The 22623-nt window shown below is 47.0% G+C and overlaps 1 protein-coding gene across 1 annotated transcript in view; it reads right to left on the bottom strand.

Annotated features, from left to right (window-relative positions):
- The window catches only part of DCDC5 (doublecortin domain containing 5), an 85928-nt gene extending 83033 nt beyond the window's left edge, over nt 1–2895 (bottom strand). Inside the window, 1 exon segment of the mRNA XM_019552347.1 lies at nt 2776–2895. Within this exon segment, the coding sequence (XP_019407892.1) occupies nt 2776–2811 (36 nt within the window). The 5' untranslated portion in view covers nt 2812–2895.
- Nucleotides 2896–22623: the final 19728 nt, after the last annotated feature.

Here is a 22623-nt window from a genome sequence, read left to right as displayed (position 1 = left end):
TCCTATGACCCCAGCTGACTTCCTGCCCTTTGGGCAGGGGGCTGGACTCTATGATCTTCCGAGGTCCCTTCCAGCACTAATGTCTATGAAATCTATGAAACATTTGTTGTGTGTGAGTGTATGTGGTGGGGGGCAGAGGAGAGGGTGCAGGTATTTGGAACCACATAGCTTAAACTGAGGCATCTATTCCTTATAAATAGTGTAGATCTTAAGTTTTTTAAAAATCTTTTTAAAGCTTGATTAAAGCAGTATTGGTAACCTATGGTTTGCTGAGCCACTTGATCCAGCCTATAGGGCTGGGGGGCTTTGGCAATATTCAGTGGCGGGGGCCTTCACCCATGCTATACTGCGACACAAGCCAGACAACAGGAACAAGCAGGAATAAGCAGAGTCCTAGCACCAGCCACCCATAGACCTGAACTGGGTCATTCAGGCCCACCACCAGAAAATGTTGATGACCACTAGGTTAAAGCTCTTCCCACCTGAACAAATGAATGCATGAAATACCTGCTTTTCTAATCTTCAGTATTTTCTTAGCTATTACAAAAATTAAAATCTATGTTTTCTTTTTTTTCCCTCACACAGGTAACAGATTTTTAAGCTTATGCTTTATCAGTACCAATGGGTATTTTTACACATGTTCCAAGGTGGGGGGGGGGGTCACTCTAGTGCCCACAGCCTCTCGTGTACTCAGTGTCCCATGCTTAAAAATGGTGGTGGGGGCACTTTAACTAAAGCTTGTTAAATGAGCTTTACTTAAAACTTCCTCACCACCATTTTGAAGCACAGGGACACTGAATACACATGACACTGAGGCTACTGGAGTGTACTAATTAGCATGCTTCAGCAGACTAGACTAATCGAGTCTGCTCCAAAGTATTCTACTTAGAATGTGTCGGAGCAGATGTCTAGCACATGTATAAGTGTCCAAAAGTACCAAATTAATGAGATGCACTGGAAGCTAACAGGCCTATGCAGCCTGATCAATAACATTGACTTACAGCAAATGTCAACTTTCAACTCAATTCCTGTTTCATTTCTGCTAATAAAAACTAATCTAATCTACTATGTCTAGTTTCTGCTATGGGTTCATCATTAAACAGTTCTATAAACCTCACCTACTTTGACTTTGTGCCTACTCTAATTAGTAACATTGACAGACATGTTGCAGGGGTTAAAACTGAACCTTTCTTTACTCACGAAAACAAGGAAAAAACCTGTTTTGCTATGATTTGGGTTGACTGAACATGTGTAAAACCAGAGAAAGTTAGAAAAAAATTACAAGCATGTATTTCAAATTTGAAATGTAACCTAAGGAATATGCTCCAGGGGTGAAAATGTACGCAGACAATATACCTTTTATTGCTAACTAATGTATGAGTTACAGGAAAGCATTGTTGCAATAAGCCACAATAATATAATGGCAAAAAAAGAAAATAAGAAATTATCTGCAAGTGAAAAGTAAAACACTGAATGGCATATCGCTCTGGAGAGTTACTCGAATCTAAGACAAAGCTCTCTTCCTTTATCTAACACGGGGAGAAAGCCCCTCATCATAGTTTCACATACAACTGGGAAGACGGATGGCAACTAAGGCTCTGACTCTAGGCCTGACCTGGATTTGGGGTTGGAGTTGGAACTGCAGCTGTTGTGCATCTCCTGCTGCTTCTGCCCCCTGCAGCCCTTGTCACCCCATCCTCCCTCCCTGCCACTGCCTCTATCCCCTCTGCCTGGCCCCCTGAATGTCTGCACCCCCACCTCCTCTTCACCCCTACTTGTCTTCCTGCCACCTTTGGCTCCCTCCCCTTCATGACTGCCACCTACCCTCCCCTTCTAGCCTCCACTCCAGCCTGGGGCATGGTTGCTCCAACCAGGCAAAGCAGCAATGGTGGGGGTGTAGAAGCAGTAGGGAAAGTAGGAGGGGAGAAGCCGGGGAGCAGGCAATGCCAGGGAGAGGCAGCTGGGGGGCAACCGGCAGGTCAGAGGCAGGGGGGAGGTTGGCAGCAGGTGCCAGGTATCAAAGGAACAGTGGGAAGAGGAGGAAAGTATAGGAAGAAACAGGGAGTGGCAGGGGGTGAGGAATTGTGTGGGGGCAGGAACAACAGGGCACAGCAAGTGGCAGGGGAGGCAGGCCCTGGGGCACACAGACACAGTGGGGGAGGCAGCAGGGCAGACAAGTGCTGGGGGAGACAGGTGGCATTGGGCAAGTTTGCAGGGGGGATTCATAGATTGTTAGGGGCTGGAAGGGACCTTGCAGATCATTGGGTAACCTTGCATATAATGGGCTGGGGTCAGGCCACTTCATACCCTTCTGCCATTACTCTTAATGCCTTGCCCACCACCTGTCTCCCCAGCAACTTTCCCCTACTCCCTGGCACTGCTTGCCCTACTGCAGTAGTGGAGGGGACAAATTTAATTCAACCCCCTAATATTTAGATTAGATACGTGTAAAGTTATAACTAATTTATACATTTTACAGGTATAGAAACTAATTATTGAGGGGTTGTCGTAAATTCAGAGTTGTCCGGGATTTGGGTAAATATGGCATTGGTGTTTCAGAGTTAAAGACTAGTAAAGCAAATCTGAAAATTCCAGCGAATTTGCAATAATTTATTAAAGCAAGTTATACCCTCTGCACTACTCCCTGCACTATTTACATTTCGGATTTTTCAAGTTGCAAGAATTGCATGACATACTTGCATAGTACATTACATCTCTGCTTCACTCGAGAAACAAACTATTCAATCTGTTATTTCTTTTTTCCACTGAAATTACCTTATTAAGTTCTCCATTTGGAAGGACAGGCCACATGTATGTCAGCTTGTTCCACAAGGGATTCTCCACTTTGGAATGCTTCCATTGGCAAGGTTTAGTTGTTCCTTCATGCTTTATGGCCCACCTGAGAAAAGAAAGTGAAATCATTTTTATAATTACACTTCCATCTGGGAATAATTCTTAAGCAATTAAATTGTAGCTTCCTGGGTAAAGAAAAATTATGGATCTGGTTTTGAACCTCCTACCTCTATAGCTGGGTAAGCTAAAGTCATGAAACAGAAAAAAAAGGGTAAACTTGGAAGTCTATACGGCATTCAGAGCTTTCCCAAATGTAGAGATATCTATTTCTTGGCTCACTGCAGAGATTGGTTCTGAGGTGTGAAACTGGGTGCTGATCCCATGATCAGTTATTTGTTGTTACACTTCTTCTATGATTTAGATTTAGGGTTCACCGACTTTCTTCCACATCTTTCTGGTGTATAGGCAATCGCAGAAGAGGTGGTCGATTGTTTCTGCCTGCCAGCAGCAGGTCTGTCTCGGGCAGTTTGATGGAGCTCTCTGCCCTGCAATGTTTTTCCAATCCCACACGGGGAGTGCCTGGCGGGCTGCCTGCCAGTTCAGGTCTCTGTGCTTCTTCTGCAGGTCCTTGTGGAAGATTTGCTCCCACATGGCCTGGCAGCTGTCACCAGGTTGTAAGTCTACAGGTGATATGGTGTCTCTGCCCTTATTACCTCCCATATCTTGTGGTGGTTTACCAGGGTCGCTAGGGTTGAATTGTGCAGCTTGTATTTCTCTTGAAAGCACTTCAGGATCTCATAAAACCATGGGGAATCCATGGTCCACAGGCTCCCATTTGTCATTGTGTGCACTTGCCACTGTTGGAGCAACTGCCTTGCAAAATACTTAACAAAGCTGGCTGTTTTAGATTCCACCCCTGTTGCCAGTTGGGACCATGACTCGTGTATTTGGCCCAGAGGAAGAGAAGGATGTCTGGCATCCCTCCACCTCTGGATCATTTAGTTTTGTACAGCTTGGTCCTCGCCACTTTCTCCCACGTGGAGTTCCAAAAGAAAACACAGATGGCTCTCTGGATTCTTCAAAAAACTTGTTCGATGGGAGGGGGAGAAGACTAGGGTGGTGTGTAGCAGCATCAGCAGGAGCACCACCTTCATCAGTGCCATGTTCTCCCTTATTGACAGACAGCATGATTGCCATAACCCTATTCTCTGTCTGGTCTTGGCCTCCACCTTCTCCCATACCCTCTGCCCCACCAGCTCTGGGTCAAACTCCATCCCAAGGATCCTTAACCCTTCCTGGGGGACAGAAACCCCCAGGAGTGACAGGGTCCTGAACTTAGCCCCTCCTGCTGCTCTATGTACTTGGGTGTGTTGTAGTGCTTTTTCCACTGACCCTTTGTCCCTGCATATGATGTTCAGATCATCCATGTACATGAGGACTTTTGTCTCCTCCCCATTTCTCCCAGAAATTTTCACTCCCTTGACCCCCTCCCCTGTCTGAGCTGTCGGGCCCATTGAGTGCTATCTTGCTCAGTGCTGACTCTTTTTCAAGCCATGGTGAGCCATTATGCTGAATACATTTTTATTTCCTCTTCACTCCCACAGCTAAGCTGTACCTTGCTTTCCCATTTCCAGTGATTCCTGTTTCTTCACTGGCCTTAAATGTCTCGCAAATATCACCAAGCAGAGCCCCAAACAGTTCACCCAGAATCCCTCTGTCACGCCCTCACTCAGCCTGTTGCATGTGATCAGTGTGGCTCTGCCCTCCATGAAGTGGAACTGGACCAAGTTGCCCTGCACCTCATCTTCATATACATTTTTGGAGGATCCCAGGACTTATGACAGAAACACCTGGTTCCATTCACAACTGGAGGCTAATAAGCAAAATAAGTTTATTACTCTGCAGTTTATTGCACGCTGGGGAAGTGCTGGCTAGGCCAGTCTCTCCAACATCTACACATGTACTGCTAAAGTTTTTTAACTCTGCAGCTTTACAAGTACTATTCTGATGCACAGTAAATTAGTTTACTCCAGCCTCATTGGGGCACATGTGTAGATACTGAGACATTTACTGCACAGCAAATTAGTCAACTGTGCAGTAAACATCTTGTGTAGACATGCCCACTAAGCAGTGCTGAACTGTGCGGTCACCACGGCTTGAAATGCTATTGACTCTGCTGGGGCCCAGCCCAATGAACTATTTAGTAAATCATGAGCCTCTTTGTTCTGGACTAATCATGCATAATTTGTACTATCTATAAGTACATGTTTTTATAAGTGTTTCTGGAGTACATGTGCTAAAACTTGCAGTAAAAAAGGTAAAAGGTATCAGTTCTAGTTGAACTAAGTCTATGGGTACTATATGCATATAACTTCAGGTATGTTTGTTTCAAGGTTAGTGTTTTCAAATTTGCTTCTCATTTTTGTGTGTTCAGGGAGAGCAAGGTCTGACAATGGTGAGGACCAACATGGGGAAGAAGTTGGAGGATAGAGGGCAAAGGGACTACTTGACCCTCCAGATTTACTTTCCCTGCTATAGCAGTAGGAGGGGGACAAATTCAAGGTATACCCCAATGATTTGGTTCTATATCTGAAAAATGATAAATCTATCAATTTCCATATATAGAATCTAATTATTCAGGTCAAAGAAGGAAGTTTGGCCCTATACCAATGGTCACAGACTACATTGAGGGATTGAGGGGAAATGTACATTTACTAGGCTTTCACAAGTACCGGTTGGATCCAGTTGCTGCATTTTGCACACTTTCATGTTAAAGAAGTCCTATCAGTTGGAAATGAAACACTGAACAAAGCAGACGTGTATCAGGCTCCTGGGTTCTCAGGGATGTTTGAATAGCACACAGTACCCAGAATAAAATAAGCTACGAAAATAATGTGAGTGGTAGAACAGAACAGTTAAAAACCTCACTACAGCTGAAACTCTTCAGAAATATGGAGGTCGTCTGGACAACAGTGTTTCATTATCTTCAAACAATGGGTGCCAGTCTAAAAAAATAGCAGTCAGAGGGCAGATTTATTTATGACAATAGCAAGTTTTGAAGCCCTTGATGTTTTTAATACTATTCTGTTAACTGAGGTGGAAGAACCCAACTATGATAGAGGAATCTGAGTACTGCACACTGTAAAAATGAAGCTACAAAACAGTAGCATAACTAGGGATGAGCAAGCAGGTGTTAATTTAGAGGGGATGCCAGAATGGCATCTACTAAAGAGCTTGCACTGCTGCTGCAGCTACCCATGCCATTGCAATCACGGCCCTGGGCAGTTCCCTCATCGCCCACCTCCCAAATGCCATCTCTCACCTCAAGTGCCAAATTCCTAGTTACACCTCTGCTATAGAAGGAAGGTGACCAGACAGAAAAAAATATAAATGATCTAAAATGGAAGAGTTAGTCTTGCATTTTGGAGGTTTAATTGGGCTCATCTACACAGTTGTTACTGTGCCGTTGTTTAGTACTTGCTTTAGGAAGTATTAAAGGATGGTGCGGTTCAGGCATTACTGCACTGGCCCAGTGGCGCATGGTAGTTTTTATACGCTACGTCACCATAGTGATGCACTATAGCAAGGTTACTTATCACTACGGCAACATAATGTCAGCATCATCGTTTGACCCACCAACGCTGTAACGTTATGTGTAGATATGACCACTGTGTTCCTAATAAGAGACCAGACCATATCTGACATCTGGGACAAAAGCTAGAGAGATTATTGAAAGATCCAGAATTAATCTTTGAGGACGCTATTAGAATTTGCTGAACAAAAAAAAGTTACCCAATCTAGAATGAAACTCATGGAGTTTTGATAGTATTCTGACATGGATATGATGGAAAATTCAAAATACTACAGGCAAAAAAAATAGGCAGAAAGTCATGCAGGGTCACTTTCCAGAACAAACAACCCATGATGTGGCAAACGACATGTGCCAAGTCAGTGTCTGGCTTTTGGAAAAAAGAGGTGAGATTATTTCATCATTATATTGTTTTGTAAGATTCTGTAAACCCAAATCAGCATGCCCCTAATGCACAAGTATGAAAAATATTAACAGATCAGCATTTTACTACTGATGAGGACAAATTACATTTTTAGATGCTCTGCAGTCACATATTAAGGAATGTGCGCAGCTTGGGCAAAGTTAGGCCTCACAAAGCACCAGTAGCTCAGTGAAATTTAGGGTAGCAATGGACAATGTTGCAGTAGGCAGTGACTAGCCAGCAGTCTGAAAGCAAATATGTCTAACTTAAATGTTCCAGAAACTGTGACATTACATGGAAAGAAAAGCCAGTCAGTCAAAATTAAATTGGTGAACCTTAGGACTTGCAGCGGCAATCTTATTCCCACCGAAAAAGGATGTGAATTAAATGTATGAGTAAACAAATAGAAAAAACTAACACTTGTAAGAATTGGGGGAGGGGGAGCGAGGAGTGGGGGGAGAAAGTATCTATTATCAGATTAAAGCCACATCAAGCCTGTGGGTTCCTCATTTGAGAGACAGAGTACCAACATAATTGAGAAGGAAATGAAGGATACCTTCCAAGATCTAGGGAACCTCCGAACAGAAATACAATACAGATGAAAGAGTCCAACAGCCCCACAAGTCATGAAGCCAGAAAAGGCTGTAAGGCAGAGTCTAAAGGAAGAGCTGGGTAATTCACTGCTTGGGAAGCAAGAGAGATTTTTTCTACTGGGCCTGCAAGGAAATATGTTGTCAGCTAAAAGGAAAAAGTGCTATGGACAGCACTGAATTGGAACAGTTTTGTTTTAAACTGATTTTGAGTAAAGACTTTGTAAATTTTATCCAGGGATTGTGGTAGAGATTTTCATTTATTGGTTGGAAACCACTGGAGTGGAATTATAGTCCACAATATGGAATTACAGACTTTGCTTTCAGGACTTTTCTCTCACTTGTGCCTTGACACTAGGTTCCTCCTGATGCAGGGCAATGCGTAAAAGGTATCATTCATATATTAACTTTTTTTTCTTTTCTGGGTTGATGTGTCCTTGTTCCTTTTTAAACTTTGTTCCTTTAGCTTTTAATGTTCATACTGGTATTGGAAAAGGAAGGAAAGGAACAAAAACATGCTACTGACATCCACTTAAGCATCAGGCTTTCCTGCATTCAACAGCATATCTTGTGGGACTGTGAAGTTTCTGCCAGGTTTTCCATATTATTGTTAATGAACATTCACAGCATACACCAAAAGGTCTTCACAGAAAATGCTATTAGGCTGCCAAATTTCAGCACAGTGTGAATTTTTATAGCAAAGTCATAAGCCCCTGAAAATTGTGTTTCATAAATGAAAAGCTGACAGACACTCAACTGTAATGGCATTAATGGGTGCAACTGTAATGACTGTATATGTGCAAAAAATAAATTATATCCTTACAGCATTTCATGTTTGTAGTATCACTTATCACTGAAGGATTTGAAGTCATATCATTCTCCCTAATCACCACTAGGTGGAGACAGTGATTCATGCAATGCTGGCAGCCAGTTAACATTATTTCATTTCCCTATTCAGTGTACTACATACTGATACCATCTTTTTAATAGGTACTTCAGAAAGTAAAACAAAATTACTCATGTTTGGTTGGTTATCAAATCTCTCTCTCTCTGTCTCTGTCTCTCTCTCTCTCTCTCACACACACACACACAGAACTTGAGACAAGTTTAAAGATAAGCTCTAAGTTTCACCCCTAATTGTGTGCTATGAATTTTAATTATTACAAACAAAAACAAGGCACCCTATGATTTCTCTACAATTTCATTTCAAACTAAAAGTGACAGCCTGGTATGTTTCTAAATCTCCAGGTGCTGACATTTTACCACTTTTGTGGCAAAGGTATTTCCAGGCTTGATTAAAACTTCAATCTTTTTTTCTGTTCCAATAAGTCCTCCCCATAAGCTCTGGAAATAAACTTTCCTTACTTGTTACTTCATTTTCTCCTGGTGAGGTCACTAGATTGGGCTGAGTAGTATAGTTGACTTTCCTTATAATCGAACTATACCCTACCCAGCAGTGACAGAGGCAGTCCCCAGGATGTCAGTCATGAGTAATAACTGATATTATAGGCCCTTTCCCAATGGTTCCCCTCAAAACAAGTTGTTTCAAATGGTTTAGATGAATAACATAACATTTAAGATGAAAAGCCAACAGAGAAGCATAATGCAGAGCAACAAAGCAAATGCAGGCACAAAGAGGAGGAGAGGCAAACTTTCAAATATTTAAGCTTAAATGTTAAAAATGATGAGTGATTAAAAAGGCCACAGCTTTTGAATGCTTATTTGAAATCCCATTTTGCTATCTATTTAGCAGAGTGGTTATGCATCATGGACTGAAACCTGTCATAATTGAGTGTCCAGATTGTGATAACAAGGTTCAAAGCACCCAATAAATAGTCATTTTTCTAAAAGTAGACCTTGTTGAGGAGAAAGGAAATTAATAACTAAGGTAGTGTTACTAGCCTTTCATTCTGATCCTCTGAAAGTCTTCTTCTGACAGGATTCTCACACTGGGGTCTCAGTTCCCTACTGCACAGCATGTTTGTAGATTCAATGTAGCTCTCTCCACATTTTGGAAATATCTGATCTCTAAAGTTAGTGGTGTCCAACCTTTTTGGGCTGCAGGCTGGATGAGTGGTGCAGGATCAGATCTGGTGCATGGGTTAGTCCATGAGCCCAGTCTAGCATGGGATCAGCACGCAGACACGATCCAGCATGTGGCCTACATGCATTAGAGTCGGCCTGCTGCCCTGGGTCTGCCCCGGTGCCATGCGTGATCCAGCTCACAGGGCCAAGGCCATATCATCTTGCCAAGGGGCTTGGAAATTTGGTGGCAGGGGATCAGTGGTACTGTTAATTGCTACCACTGCCCTGTCGCCAAATTTGTGGACCTGTGGGGAGCCCTGCTAGGCAGATGACATGACTTCATGGACTGTATATAGCCCATGGACCAGGGGTTGAGCACCAATATTTGAGGTCATATTTAACAAAACGGGATGGGGAGGAAGCTAGTTTCACTACTGAGAACCGAAAAACATTCTCTTAGTTTAGCTGAAACTTTGAAATGAGTTAACAATTGAGCAAAATCTAAAAGCTCTCCAAAAAGAAATAAATAAAATGAATAAACAAAAATGACTGAAATTCAAAAAGTTAACAAAACAAAATGTTACACTCAAAGCTGCCTCAATAGATTCAGTCCATAGTGGTGGTACGTAGATGGACGGATTTTGATGGAATGAGATCTTTGGAGAAGCAAAACTACAAAAGGAAGCAAGAAAGTCCATGCTGTTCACAAACAGGAGATGATTTTTAGTGAAAATGGTGAGAAGAATGATGTATTTTAAAAAATCTCAGCTCTTACACAGACAAGCAAGAGATAAGCAAAGAGCAAAATTAAAATCAAAGTGTCTTATTGAAGTAAAGGCAACAAATAAGGATAACAAAGATAAAGTAGATATAGGCTTCCCTTTCCCCATTATGTTGTGGAAGTTATTCAAGTTAAAGACATTGAAAATGTTATCACTGATGCATTGCTGTGAAAGGGTGGGCTCAAATTTCTGTAGAACCTTGGCTAGAGCAGTCCCACTCTGTTAATGCTACAGAAAAGGGAGAATTGACAGAATGTGGGATAATTTTGTAATACTTCCACAATTATTGTATATGGCCCATTTTCCTTGCCTTGCTCATATACTGTCATACATTTGAAAAGAATAAGTTAGCTTTCTCTGTGGAGTAGGAGAGAATTAAATATTAGTTTCTACATGTAGCTACCTAGTCTGCTACAGAATACATGATCAGGAATTCAAGATGAAAATCTACAAAAGGAACACCTTGGGGAATATAATGGAAGTGCTAAAGACTGGAGATTAATTTCCAAGAACTGGCATTCAGGAGGGGGATCATCAAAGTCCAGAAAAGGCAAATTGGTTTGAAGAAGGGACACATCATGAAGCAGCATGTACCTCAAAGGAACATGCCCACTTAGACCTGTCCCTTTTGCTGACATGGACTCTGCTTAGGCTTGGCTTAGTGATTCTGATCTCTGCTCCTGTATTCTACCTATTATATACTGTCCTGTTTCAGAAAGACTTGGTGCAGGAAGAACCTGATAAACATCAACAAAGGCCATTGTACAAAGCCAGATGCTTTCCTTTAGCAGCGACTTGATGGCTCCCAAGAGGACCATTTTGAATTTTTACTTAACCAAATACTTATGCACCTCCTCAGAACCATGAAAACTGTAGCTCTTGTTGTTTTGGGTGCATGCAGACATTCAAAGAGTTTAGGGGGAGGTTAGATCGAGTTAAAAATGGGCACTCGATTTAGGTTAAATCAGGATGGGGGACTAGTGGGGGAGGCTTTGGGGGACTGGAGGGACAAGCAGGTTGGCGGGGGGTGCTGAGAGGGTCAGGGGGGAAGGCAGGGTCCATGATAGGGTTGGGGAACTGGGAAGGCAGGCAGAGTCTGCAAGGAGGATTCGGGGAGGGTCAAAGGTACAGGAGGCATCTGTGGGGGCATTGCAAGGGATAGGCAGCATCCATGGGGGGTGATTCTGGGATCAGGGAGCAGGCGGAGTACACAGGGGGATTGAGGGGTCAGGCAGGGTCCATGGGTGGAGTTCCTGGGGTACAGGAGGGTTTTGCAGAAACAGGGGGGGCTTGGGAAGCAGGGGGAGCTCTCTCCCTCATCCCCCTAGGACCAGGGGCAATTTTTAGTGCCCCCCCGCTCCAAGACAAAAAAAAACAACCCCCCATCCCACCTGCCCCTCCCCCACCCCAACTTACTTGTTTGGATCCTAGCACTGGGCTGCCCTAGTGAACAGTTTTTCTCCCAGCTCCCAATATTCAACCCTTACATACTCATGGATGGCCACCAAGTCCCCCCTCAATCTTCTCTTACCTAGGCTGAACAGTCCCAGATCCCTTAGTCTTTCCTCATAAGGTCTCCTTCAGGCCCTTAATAATTTTTTGCAGCCATTCTCTGGACCTTTTCAAGTTTCTCCACGTCTTTTTTGAAGTGCAGTGCCCAGGACTAGTGTAAGGTCCAAACCTGGATGAACTAAGTTAGATAGGGTGGGCATTTTTAACATGATCAAATCTCCCCCTAACCTCCCTGAATGTCTGTACCTAGCCTCTGACTCCCAGGGAGTGTCTGGAAAAAATAACCACCCTTTTCAACCATTTCTCTTCTATTTAGGTTCTTAAACCACCCTAATCAGTGTAGTATCTGAGTACTGTTTAGTAGTGAATTAAGTGAGTGGCACATTGTTTTATTTTGGTAGGGTTTTGTTTTCTAAATGCACACATTTTTATGTATTTACAGTACTGAAGGCAATAGTCACTTGCTGTACACTTACACTCAAAGGGGCAAGGGGGTATGTTTTGTGATGATTCCTTCCTTTGTGTATGAGTTTATTTTTGTGATAAGGTTTATAAACCTATAGACCAGGGGTGGCCAATTATTTGGGCTGAAGGGCCACTTAAGGAGTTTTGGTGAGCTGCTGAGGGCCATGGAGTGGGTGATGATGACCCAGCCTCGGCCCTCTGTCACAGTTTTTTACACAGAGTGGCACAGCAGGGAGGGGGGAGAAATGCCAACTGGTCCTATCCAAGCCAATCTGCCCCACACCCACCACTGGGGAAGCAGAACCAGTGCCTGTCACTGGGATGTGCAGGGAGCAGATCATATCTCTGCCCAAGGCCCCACATTGTCATCATCCTGTGATTACAGCCCTGGTCCCAGCCCTACCTGCCCAACCTGTTCCTGGATACTGCTCTGCACCCATCTGTGGACCCATTCGTTCCACCCAGCTGAGCATGTCCAGCTTACAGGAGTCCCAGGCTGGTGTCCAAGGAGACCCCACCTACCTGCTCCATCCAGCACCCCCAGCAGTGGGTGCAGGCCAGACAGGCTGGGTGCTGGGTCCAGCAGCAGTGACACTGACAGCAGCAGCTGGAAGGAACCACCACCACAGGGGCTGCCAGGAAGCTGAGTCTAGCTGCTGCACTGCCCTGACCCTCCACTGTGCTGATCAGCCCCATAGACTACAGCTTCCAGCATGCCCAAGACCAGTACACAGGGTAGGGTGGGCTGCACTCCACACCAGGTGGCACCTTCACACCTGCGCACAGCAGAATCAGCCACACACACCATGGCCCAGTCTGTCCCTTGCGCTGGGGCCAGGCAAGGCAAAGGGCCCACCATGGGCTAGACAGAATCACTTGGCAGACCAGATTTGGCCTGAGGACCAGATTTTGCCCACTCCTGTTATAGACTTATGTAACAGCTACAAAGAGGTTTTTTGGACAGAAAACTACTTCCCATGCGTAGCTAATAATTGGGATACAGGTTGCTGTCTTGGCCGGGTAGGTTGGCTGCTAGAAACACTGAGAAATTCTCTCAAGGAGACTCCCTACCGAACAGTTTAGCAAGAAGCTACCTAGACAATAGATTCAAAACACCTACAAGATGTAGTTTGTAGGGTTTTTGATAAAAGATCTTTAAAAGATAAAACCTTTTAAAGACCCACATTGTCAAACCTTTGGAAAAATGAAAATGTATATAATGTGGGCTACAGGACTATGAGACTGGTATCCTAAAAAGCTGGAGTGACAAAAGATAAGGGAATTAACCTCCTCACAGTTCCACAATCTTAGACTAACTTCTGAGGATCTTTGTCTTGCGCACAGTTAAGCTTCCCATTTGGCATGAAAAATTTAATTGTGCTGAGAAGTATAGTAGTTGAGTCCAGTCCCCAGCTTGGAGCTTTAAGTAGTTTTCTAGCTATACTAGTGTGGCAGGCTGGCCAGTACGCTCATCAGTAGCCTGGTTTGTTAGCGTAACCCAGGATGGCTCAGGCTGATTGGTGGAGGCATTTCCCTTCCCTACCAACCAGGAGAAGGCAGAAGGCAGGTTTGCCCTGCCTTGACCCAGGAGTGAGGTGAAGAAGATGACCTGAGGAGGAACTAACCCCTTGGGCTTCCCCATTGGTCAATTTTCAGTTGTGGGGCAGAGCCTCTGGAAGGGATAAAAGCCCGTGTGCTCAGCACATGGGTGACTTCAACAAGGGATGAGAAAGAAGGGCTGCAGAACGGCTGACCACCAGAGTGCAGCAGTTGCCCCTGAAGCACCCTGAGGACACCTCTGCTGAGCAGGAAGCAGCGAGTGGCTGCGTCCCAGCCCTGCTGCTGAGGGAGCAGCAGTGTCGGTGTACAGAACAATGCGGGGGGAGGGCGGGGTCTAGAGGAAGCCGAAGCAGCTGAAGCTGTACAAGGCCGCACAGGTTTCCAAGGCATTGCACAGGGCCTGGGAGGAGTCCCACAGTGCATGAAGGGTGTACAGGGCCTGAAAAGAACTGAAAGGACCCTGCGGCTGCAGGTCCCCCATTCCTAAAAGATGCAGGAGCCCCCACAGTTCACAGGGCATTGCACAGGGCTCAGAAAAAACTGAAAGGACTCTCCAGCTGCATGAGGCAGCAAGAGTCCCCCATCCCTGTAAGAGGCAGGATCCCCATAGTGCACAGAGCAGTGCACAGGGCCCAAGAGGGCTGATAGGCCCAGGTAGCTGCATGAGGCAGCTCAGGCCTTCCTGCAGGAAGCGGCAGCAGGACAAAGGGGCCATCCCAGCGAGGGAGGAAGTCCTGCAGTCAACCCTCAAAGAGACAGAAAGAAAGAGAGCGAGAGATGAGCCAAGCCCACCTGAACTGCTGGGAGTCATGTCTCTACCACCCCTGACAAAATATCAATAAGCTCTCTTACAAATAATATATTCTTAGTTCTGTAAATGAGAATATACTGTGATAGCTTTGTCTCTGGTTTCAACTGTAAAATTAACAAATTCAAATGCCCTGAATCCTATATGGATTAAATCCGGGGTAGGCAACCCCCAGCATGCATGCCAGAATGTAGCACATGAAGGCAGTTTGCTTGGCACACATGCCTTGGGGCAGGCAGCAAGAGAGTTACAAGGCCCATGATCTTTGTTGTGGCAGTGCAGCCTGGCCCCTTCCCCACCATCCACTTCAAGGTCCATATGCACCTGCCGCTGGCAACAAGCCAAGCCAGGGCTCCATGCAGCTCGGTGCAGCTGCTTACAGCCTCCCTGCCTCCTGGTGCAAGCAGCCCAAGGACCTACCCAGAGCCCAGGCTGACTATGGCAGGCAGCCAGGAGGCTGAAAGTGGCTGCACCAGTGTCCACGGAGCCCTGGCTCAGTTCAGTACTGGCAGGAGAGGCATATGTGATTTGGGGTGGATGGTGGAGAAGGGGCTGGGGCCGCACAGCCACAAGAAGGATTGGGCCTGCCCCCTGCCATCCTCCCCTGGCATGCCAACATCTTACAAATTGAGATTGTGGGTGTTTTTGGCACTCTGCCCAAAAACATTGCCGAACCCTGGGTTAGATATTTCCAAAGGTGAAAACCTGCCTTTTAGTCCAATGTGGGTCTGTGATAGATTTGTTTGAGGAAATGAGAATGCTAAAGAAATGCTGTGAAAGGAAAGGATATCTTACGGTGATATCAGCCATGTCTACATGAGATGCTAGGTCGCCAAACTACCGAGCTATGGCAACGTAGCTCATTGCTATGGTGACATAGCTTGTTGCTATGGTGACCTAGTGTCGGTGGGCATGAACTGTGATGCTGATGCTACTGCATAGCAGCAATGAGCTACCGAGTAAGGTCAGAAGTGACCCGGGCACCACTGGGACTGTGCAGTAACACCACTTACTGCACAGTCGTTTACTAAATGACTGCACAGTAACAACTGTGTAGTCGGGGGCACATGTAGACGCAACTATCTTTTATTGGACCTACTAGTAGTTGGGATATTTAGACAAGCTTTCAAACACAAGACTTCCTCTGGTCAGAGAAATGCTTGTAGTTTTACAATAAATCTAACACGGTTTCACTATATGTTTCAAAACAGAATGTAAAAGATGTAAGGGACCCTACAGATTTCAGGATCTGGTACTAAATCAAATAAGCTGTCTAAGACAGTTTCTGCAAAAATTGTGAAAAGAACATATTTTCTTTGGATAGCATGCTACTCCACCACACTGGAAATATATTTTCCATTGGAGAAGTCCTAGCAGATAGACAATAGTTAGTTGTTCTGGCTACATTTGTTGCTTCTTCTCCGTGCTCTTTAATGATTACAGCTGAATCCCCTCTGTGTCTGCTGGCTTAAGTACTGAAAGGTGTTTTTTATTTTGGTTTTGTTTTGTTTGTTATTTTCAAGAGGCATTATTTTTATCACAGGGAGATGGTAGCACAGGCTTCTCCTTTTCTTCAGATCTAAAGTGTGCACAGTAGGAGCTGAATCAAACATCATATAGCAAACAGAGAGTTAACAAAAAAGCATTTAAAGTTAAAAATGAAGAAGACCTTTCCATCATCCATCAAGAAACAATTATATTGTTTTCAACAATATAATGAAGTAAAATGCAGTACGATATATAATTTGAATATGATACTGTATGTAATAATTACTTTGAACACCAGTCCAAATCAGCATGCCTTAATAAACAGGTATGAAAAAATTAACAGATTAGCATTCTATTACTGACAAGGAGAAATGACATTTTTAGATGCTGTACATCCACCTACTGAGGACCATTACCAATCTCAGAGAAGGGGAAAGAGAGACAGTGTATTTACTGTTCTACTTCCTTAACTAAATATGGACTAGAAATATTTTTTTTAATATTAAATGGATTTTGAGGAACTGGATACACTATCTTTATTCCTCATTTTATTCACTGTAGGTAATACACTAGTTTTAGAAATTAGGTATTTATCTGCTTTTGATATCTGGGCATTGTTGTGGTTCCCAAGTTTATAAATCAGTTTCACTGAACTTTTTCTTTGTGTCTACACTACAGAGAAGCTTTAGGAGGAAAATGAAAATAAAGGATTTCCTATGCACAGAGAAATTATTTTAATTTTCTCATGTTTGGTAAACTATGGGCACGTCTATATGTGGATTTGCTGCAGTACCAGTTTACTTCTGAGCAAATTACTCGCGAGTAAATGGTGCTAGGCAGATGTCTACACATGCAGGGAAATAGAAGCAGATTTGCTGCCAATCTGCTCCCACTTTCTGGGTCCTACAGTTGGCCCCTGCCTCCACTCGAGGGAGCTCCAGGCTTCAGCTGCAGCTGCCAGCAGCCAGCTGCTCTCTTCAACAGCCAGCCCCACTCGCTGCCCTCTGGCCAGCCACTTCCCTGGCCAGAAGCAGCATGCACAGCACAGGAACAGCACATGGCAGTGCTCTCCTTGCTGCCTCTGCCTCCCTGCACCATGGTTGTTCCTGCCTCTGCCCCTAGCAGTGATGACCTGTGCCATGTGCTCCTGCTGGTCACCATGCTGGCACGCCATGTTGACCACTGCCTGCCTCACAGCTGCCTTGCCCCTCCTGGCTCCCCCAAGTGCAGTGAACACTTGCCTGCCTGCCATGCACCATCCCAGGGCCATTGCCACACACCTGCCAGCTCGACCCTGTCCACCTGGCTGGACCCCGGCAGGGACAACAATGACAGGCTCCAGGATGCCACCACCTGGGCCATTCTGTGCCTCCAGTCACACCACCCAGAGGTGCCTCCAGGCTCACAACCCACGGGGCCAGACAGGACTGATGGCTGCATGTCACCCAGCACATCTGGGTTGATAAGCAATGGCTGGAGGCCTTCCTCATGACCTGGGCCACCTGCCAGGATCTCTTGGAGCAGCTTTGGCCACACCTCACCTGGAGTGGCAGGACACTGGCATGCAGTTGCCCCTCCCTGTGGACATCTGGGTGGCCCTTGCCCTGCTGAAGCTGGCCACACCTGCCAGCCTGCAATACGTTGGACACTTCTCCACAACAACCAGAGCCCTCTCCCTTACCCTCCCCAACAAACAGAGCCCCTTCACCACCCACCAACAATAAAAAAATTATTCCCCATGCAAACTATGTACAATGTCCTTTATTAGCCATCCCCAATGGGGGGGCTGTGGGGTGGGAGCACCTAGCAGGCAGAGCCTGGTGACAGGCAACCATTCCCTTATGGTGCACACACTGTAGTGAGTGCAGGGGGCTCACCCAGGGGTGATGGCAGTCAGTGGTCCCCCAGCTTGGGTGGCTCCCTCTCTGGCAGGTGGTGTCCAGACCCAGCAGGACCAGCATTTGGCCCTGGCTCCACTGCAGGCAGCTCCAGCTCTGTGCCCACATGGAGCCAGAGTGAGTGGCAGGGCTCAGCCCAGGAGTGGGGGCTGGGTGGCATCAGACCTGAGGCAAGGTCTGGGGCAGGGGCTTCTGATGCTGGAGGTGGCACAAGATCAGGTGGAGCCCTGCTGCTGGGCAACAGGTGGCTACCGGGGGCAGACAGAGCTAAAGTCAGAGGCCAGGCAGCAGGCAGCATGAATGCGACCTCCAGGGCCAGAACAGTATCCAGCACCTGGGAATCATCATCCATGGCCTGCACTTCCCAAACCAGGATGGCATTCAGTTCCTGCAGTGCCTCCACCTGCTCATGCTCTAGGACCAACAGCTGGAACTGGAACTCCCAGTCTGCCTGGTTCCTCTCACCCTAACTCCAGTCCCACATGTCCTCCCAGGCAACATCCTCTGCTTACCACCCACACCCCTGCCCTCACCACAAGGGTCTTCTCTAGGAAGGCATGCCGGGGCCAGCCCCACCCCATGCCACCACTGTTCCCCAAGTGTGCCCCTGCTGCCTGTGCCCTGGGCAGTGCATGAGGAGATGTTTGCATGGACCAAGGGGTGCCCAACACATTATGCCCTGCTGCTGCTGGTGGCCATGGTGCCCCGGGTGTGCCTGCACCCCTGGCATGTGATCCTGAGCTACGATGGCACAGGGGGAAAGCCTAGGCTGCCCCACAACCTCCACCACCACCTGAAGGGCTACCTGTGGCTGTGCTACACACACCTGCCCCCCACAGCTCAGGAGGACATTGCTACTGGCATCAATGCATTCCTTGGCATATGAAAGGCCCATGCCCACCTAACTGTAGGGACACAGGCTGCTCAATAAGGTTTTGCACTGTTTCCTGCCTCCCTGTGTGCTGTGTGAGGGGAACCTGTGACCAAGGGACTGCAGCAAGGCCAGGCAGGGATGGGGGACAGGAGCAAGGGCAGGGGCAGAGAGGGCCCTCTCCCCAGTGCAGGGCTTACCACATGGCTGGGGCTGGCATGGCTAGTGGCTCCATGTGTTCATGGCTGTCAGCAATGGCATGCATCTCTGGGTGGTGTCCTAGGATGGTGGGACACAGCAGGTTGGTGCCCAGTCAGGACTCCCCCCTGGCCTGGAGCTGGTACTGCTGGCAGCAGACTGTGTCTTGGCAGCTGCATCTCGTGGTGGGAGCTGGGGCTGCGGAGCTGGCATGCAGGCTCTGGCCTGGGCTCCCTGACCTGCTGGTAGAGGGTGCAGACTGGAAGCTCAGTGGGATGGGCTGCTGGATGCCTGAGGAGCTGGATGCCTGAGGAGCTCTCCCCCAGTGATGTATCAGCATGGGTGCCAGGCCAAGGCAAGGGGCTAGAGCAAGCCACCCATGTTGTTGCACACAGCATGGCTGTGGCCTGGGTCCTGAGACACAAGAATGTCCATTAGTTGCCATATAAAGGGCATGGACTTACAGGCATCCCCAACCAATGATTGTGGTGAGTAATGGCTACGCAATGTGCCCACAAGGCCTTGACCTTTATGCAGCACTGCTGTACTGACTGATTGTGCCCATGCTCCTACATCCGGCCTGACAGCCCCTCATAGACATACATGTTGGAGTCCTGGTCCCACTCAAACTGGCACTGCACCTTTGCCTTGCCCCACAGTGCCATGAGGTCTCCAGTCTCCTCTTGCAACCAGATGGGGCCCTACATGGTGGACACAGGTGCGTTCATGGGTGTCAGTGATGATAAGGCCATCATGTGTCCCATGCTGATTCTCTGGGCCTCTGCATGGCTGTTCCTCTGCTGCCAAGCCTGGGCAGCTCCCTGCAGCACTCAGTGCCCCATTGCACTTGCAGACTCATGATAGGCTGCTGGGGGAGGGCTGCAGGTAGCTGGAGCTGGCCCTGGCAGCCAGAAGATGTCTGCAGCTGAGCCTGGGGGCTGGCAGGCCTGGCTGGAGCCTCCAGCAGCCTGCAGCACCCCTCAGGCCTGGGTGGCATGGACCTGGCTGCCATGTGGCACTGTAGTGCCAGGCAGTGGTGTCAGGGTGCAAGCAGGCTGGGGCAGCTGACCTGTGGCCTGCGTAGGCAGACACAGGGGCCTGGAGTGCCCTCAGGCTCCCTGCTCATGTGCCCCAGGGCTCAAAATGCCTAAAGGCTTTTAAAGGCTAGAAGTAGAGGCAGTCCACCCCTGGGGCAGAAGAGGCTCCCAGCCCGGAGTCCTGGGGCTAGCCTGAGGCCAGCCTGTTAGTGGCAGGGCTGACCTAGGAGCAAATTTGCTCCCAGGCTGCATCTACATGTGCATTACTACACAGTTACTAATCTTGAGTAAATCTGATACCTGCACTTGTGGATTTTACCACACAGTAAGCATGTGCACATGTAAACATTACTGAACAGTTAAGCATCTCTTGTAGACTCTTGTAAGCATCTCACGCCCAATATGTTGGAAAATTTAGGATTTTCCCACTTCATAGACTGCTTCCTGTAGACATCATGTCAGCAGTAACAAAACAGTCTGTGAGCAACATACACAAAAAGACAATGACTGTGTGTTGCTGTAGTAGTGTACTTGCCTGGGGTATAAGAGACCCAGTTCATACCCCGCTTTTTTAAAGATACGCGCTGGCCAGGGAGTGGAGCACCATTGCACTCCCAGAAGCAGCCACAGCCACTTCCGGAAGATGCTGCAGTGATCGCCCACAGCGATTCCCCGGTCAGTGAGATCGACCAAGGGGGGCTTCCCCCCGGTTGGCAGGATCAGACCCCCCCAGTGGGAAGTGTTACGTGTCCATATTCAGAAAGGAGTAAATATTGTCACCCTGCAGAGATAGAGCAGTTGGTCAAGGAAAAGACTTTTCAAAACTGCACTCCTTAAAAACGATACAGTAGGAATATTTCAGAATTAAAGCTGTTGGGATTTTTTTTTCTAACAAAATTAAAGTTTTCATGAGACTATACCAACTTCTATAGAAAAGGTTCTGGTGCATAGGATACAGTGTCTGATCAAAAAGAGAAACAGGCACCACAACCTTCCGGAATTAAAGTAATCTGTGACTGGACTAGAAATTGGGGAGATGAACCTGTGTCTCCCATATCCAAGGCAAATATCCTCAATACATGGATATACAGACATTCTCTTTCTGTCTGTGTTGCTCTCAGTCATTTCTGTTTGTATTGACTATAGCACGCTGGGGCCCCAGGGGTGGCTGTGATGCCTCCTGGTGACTCCACACCCCATTCTGCCTCTAGATTACCCTCCCATCTGCCTTGCCCACTCTGCCTATCTAATTATTTTTTTGAAAGGGAGGCTTCCTTGAGAGTCCTAGAGTGAGCCTTATTCTATTCACTAGCTAGCAGCTTCCTCCTGAACACTGCTGGCCTTGACCCTGCTCTTGAGCTGCATGGGTGCTCTCCACTTGTCCATGCCCCAGGGCACCTATAAGCCTTAAGGGCTAAGTATGTGCCTCCATCCACACCTATGCCACATGTCTCATTCTCGCCTCTGGCCCCATGTCTCTGCCCTGCTCTCAGGCCCTGGCCCCTGTCTGCCAGGCCTCCGGCCCACCTCTGCCCTGATCCGGACTCTGCATTCGATCTGCCTTAAGTCTGTACCTGGCACTGTAACTGCACCCCTCTGGTGCTGGGCTCACTGCATCCCTGCAACTGCACCCTCTCTGGTGCTGGGCCCCCTGCTGCCCTGGATCTGCACCCTTTCCGGCACTGGTGCTGTACACAGCAGTGTGCCCCAATGAGGCCTCCTTCTCCCCTGTTAGTCTATTTCCAGTCCACCAGTATAAAAGACAACAGAAAAACAATCCCCTGGGCTATAACATGACAATAATAACAATGGAGGTCACACTCTGCCCCTCTCTTATCATTGTGTGCCTCCTAGCCTCAGGTACCTTATGAGCTCTATTAATCTTGCAGGAAGCAGACAAGGCCATCAAACATTTCCAAGTTGTTCTTTCCTACAACAGCTCCTTCTCTTGGCAGCTGCCAGAGAACTAACTCCTGCCAGCCCCAGGCCTGAGGCTTATATGTGCCCAGGGCTCTGCCTCCTTCTGATCAGCTGACCAGGTGTAGGCACGAGCTAATTCCCTCATTATCCTGCTGCCTGGACAACCTGCAGCTGTGGAACTCTGCCTCAGCTCACAGGGCATTCTAGCTCGGCTGTTTCTGTTCTTAAAGGAGCTGAGTCGCTTTTGCACCCTGTGACATAGCCCTCTGGCTATAACACAAACTCTCCCCTCCAGGCACACCAATATCAACAAAAGGGAAAACACTACACTGCCCCTTTAAAAGAGAAAACCTTCCCCCACCTCTGGTACCAGCATAACCCCCCAGCTCTGGATTATATCTCTATAAACTCCCAAAGTCTCACTGGTAATCCAAGGCTGCTCAGCTGCTTCCCTTACAGCTTGCAGGGTTAGACTGCCTTGCTTTGGATCTGGCAGCATTGCTAGGTCTTAAAAATGAAATAATTGTCAAATTATTTATTTTTTGAAAAATTGTTGTACACAGAAAAAATGGTAATCTTGTGGCTACGCCAGACAAGAAAGCTGATATTTTTAACAGTTTCTTTGCCTCTGTTTTCTTGAACAGGGACTGGGATATCCCACCTACCAGACATAGGGACAATCTT

Source organism: Crocodylus porosus, unplaced genomic scaffold, assembly GCF_001723895.1.
Source record: "Crocodylus porosus isolate Cpor-Errol unplaced genomic scaffold, CroPor_comp1, whole genome shotgun sequence".
Classification (NCBI taxonomy): domain Eukaryota; kingdom Metazoa; phylum Chordata; order Crocodylia; family Crocodylidae; genus Crocodylus; species Crocodylus porosus.
Note: the sequence above shows the minus strand (reverse complement) of the source record. Positions and strands in the feature narration are given on the sequence as shown.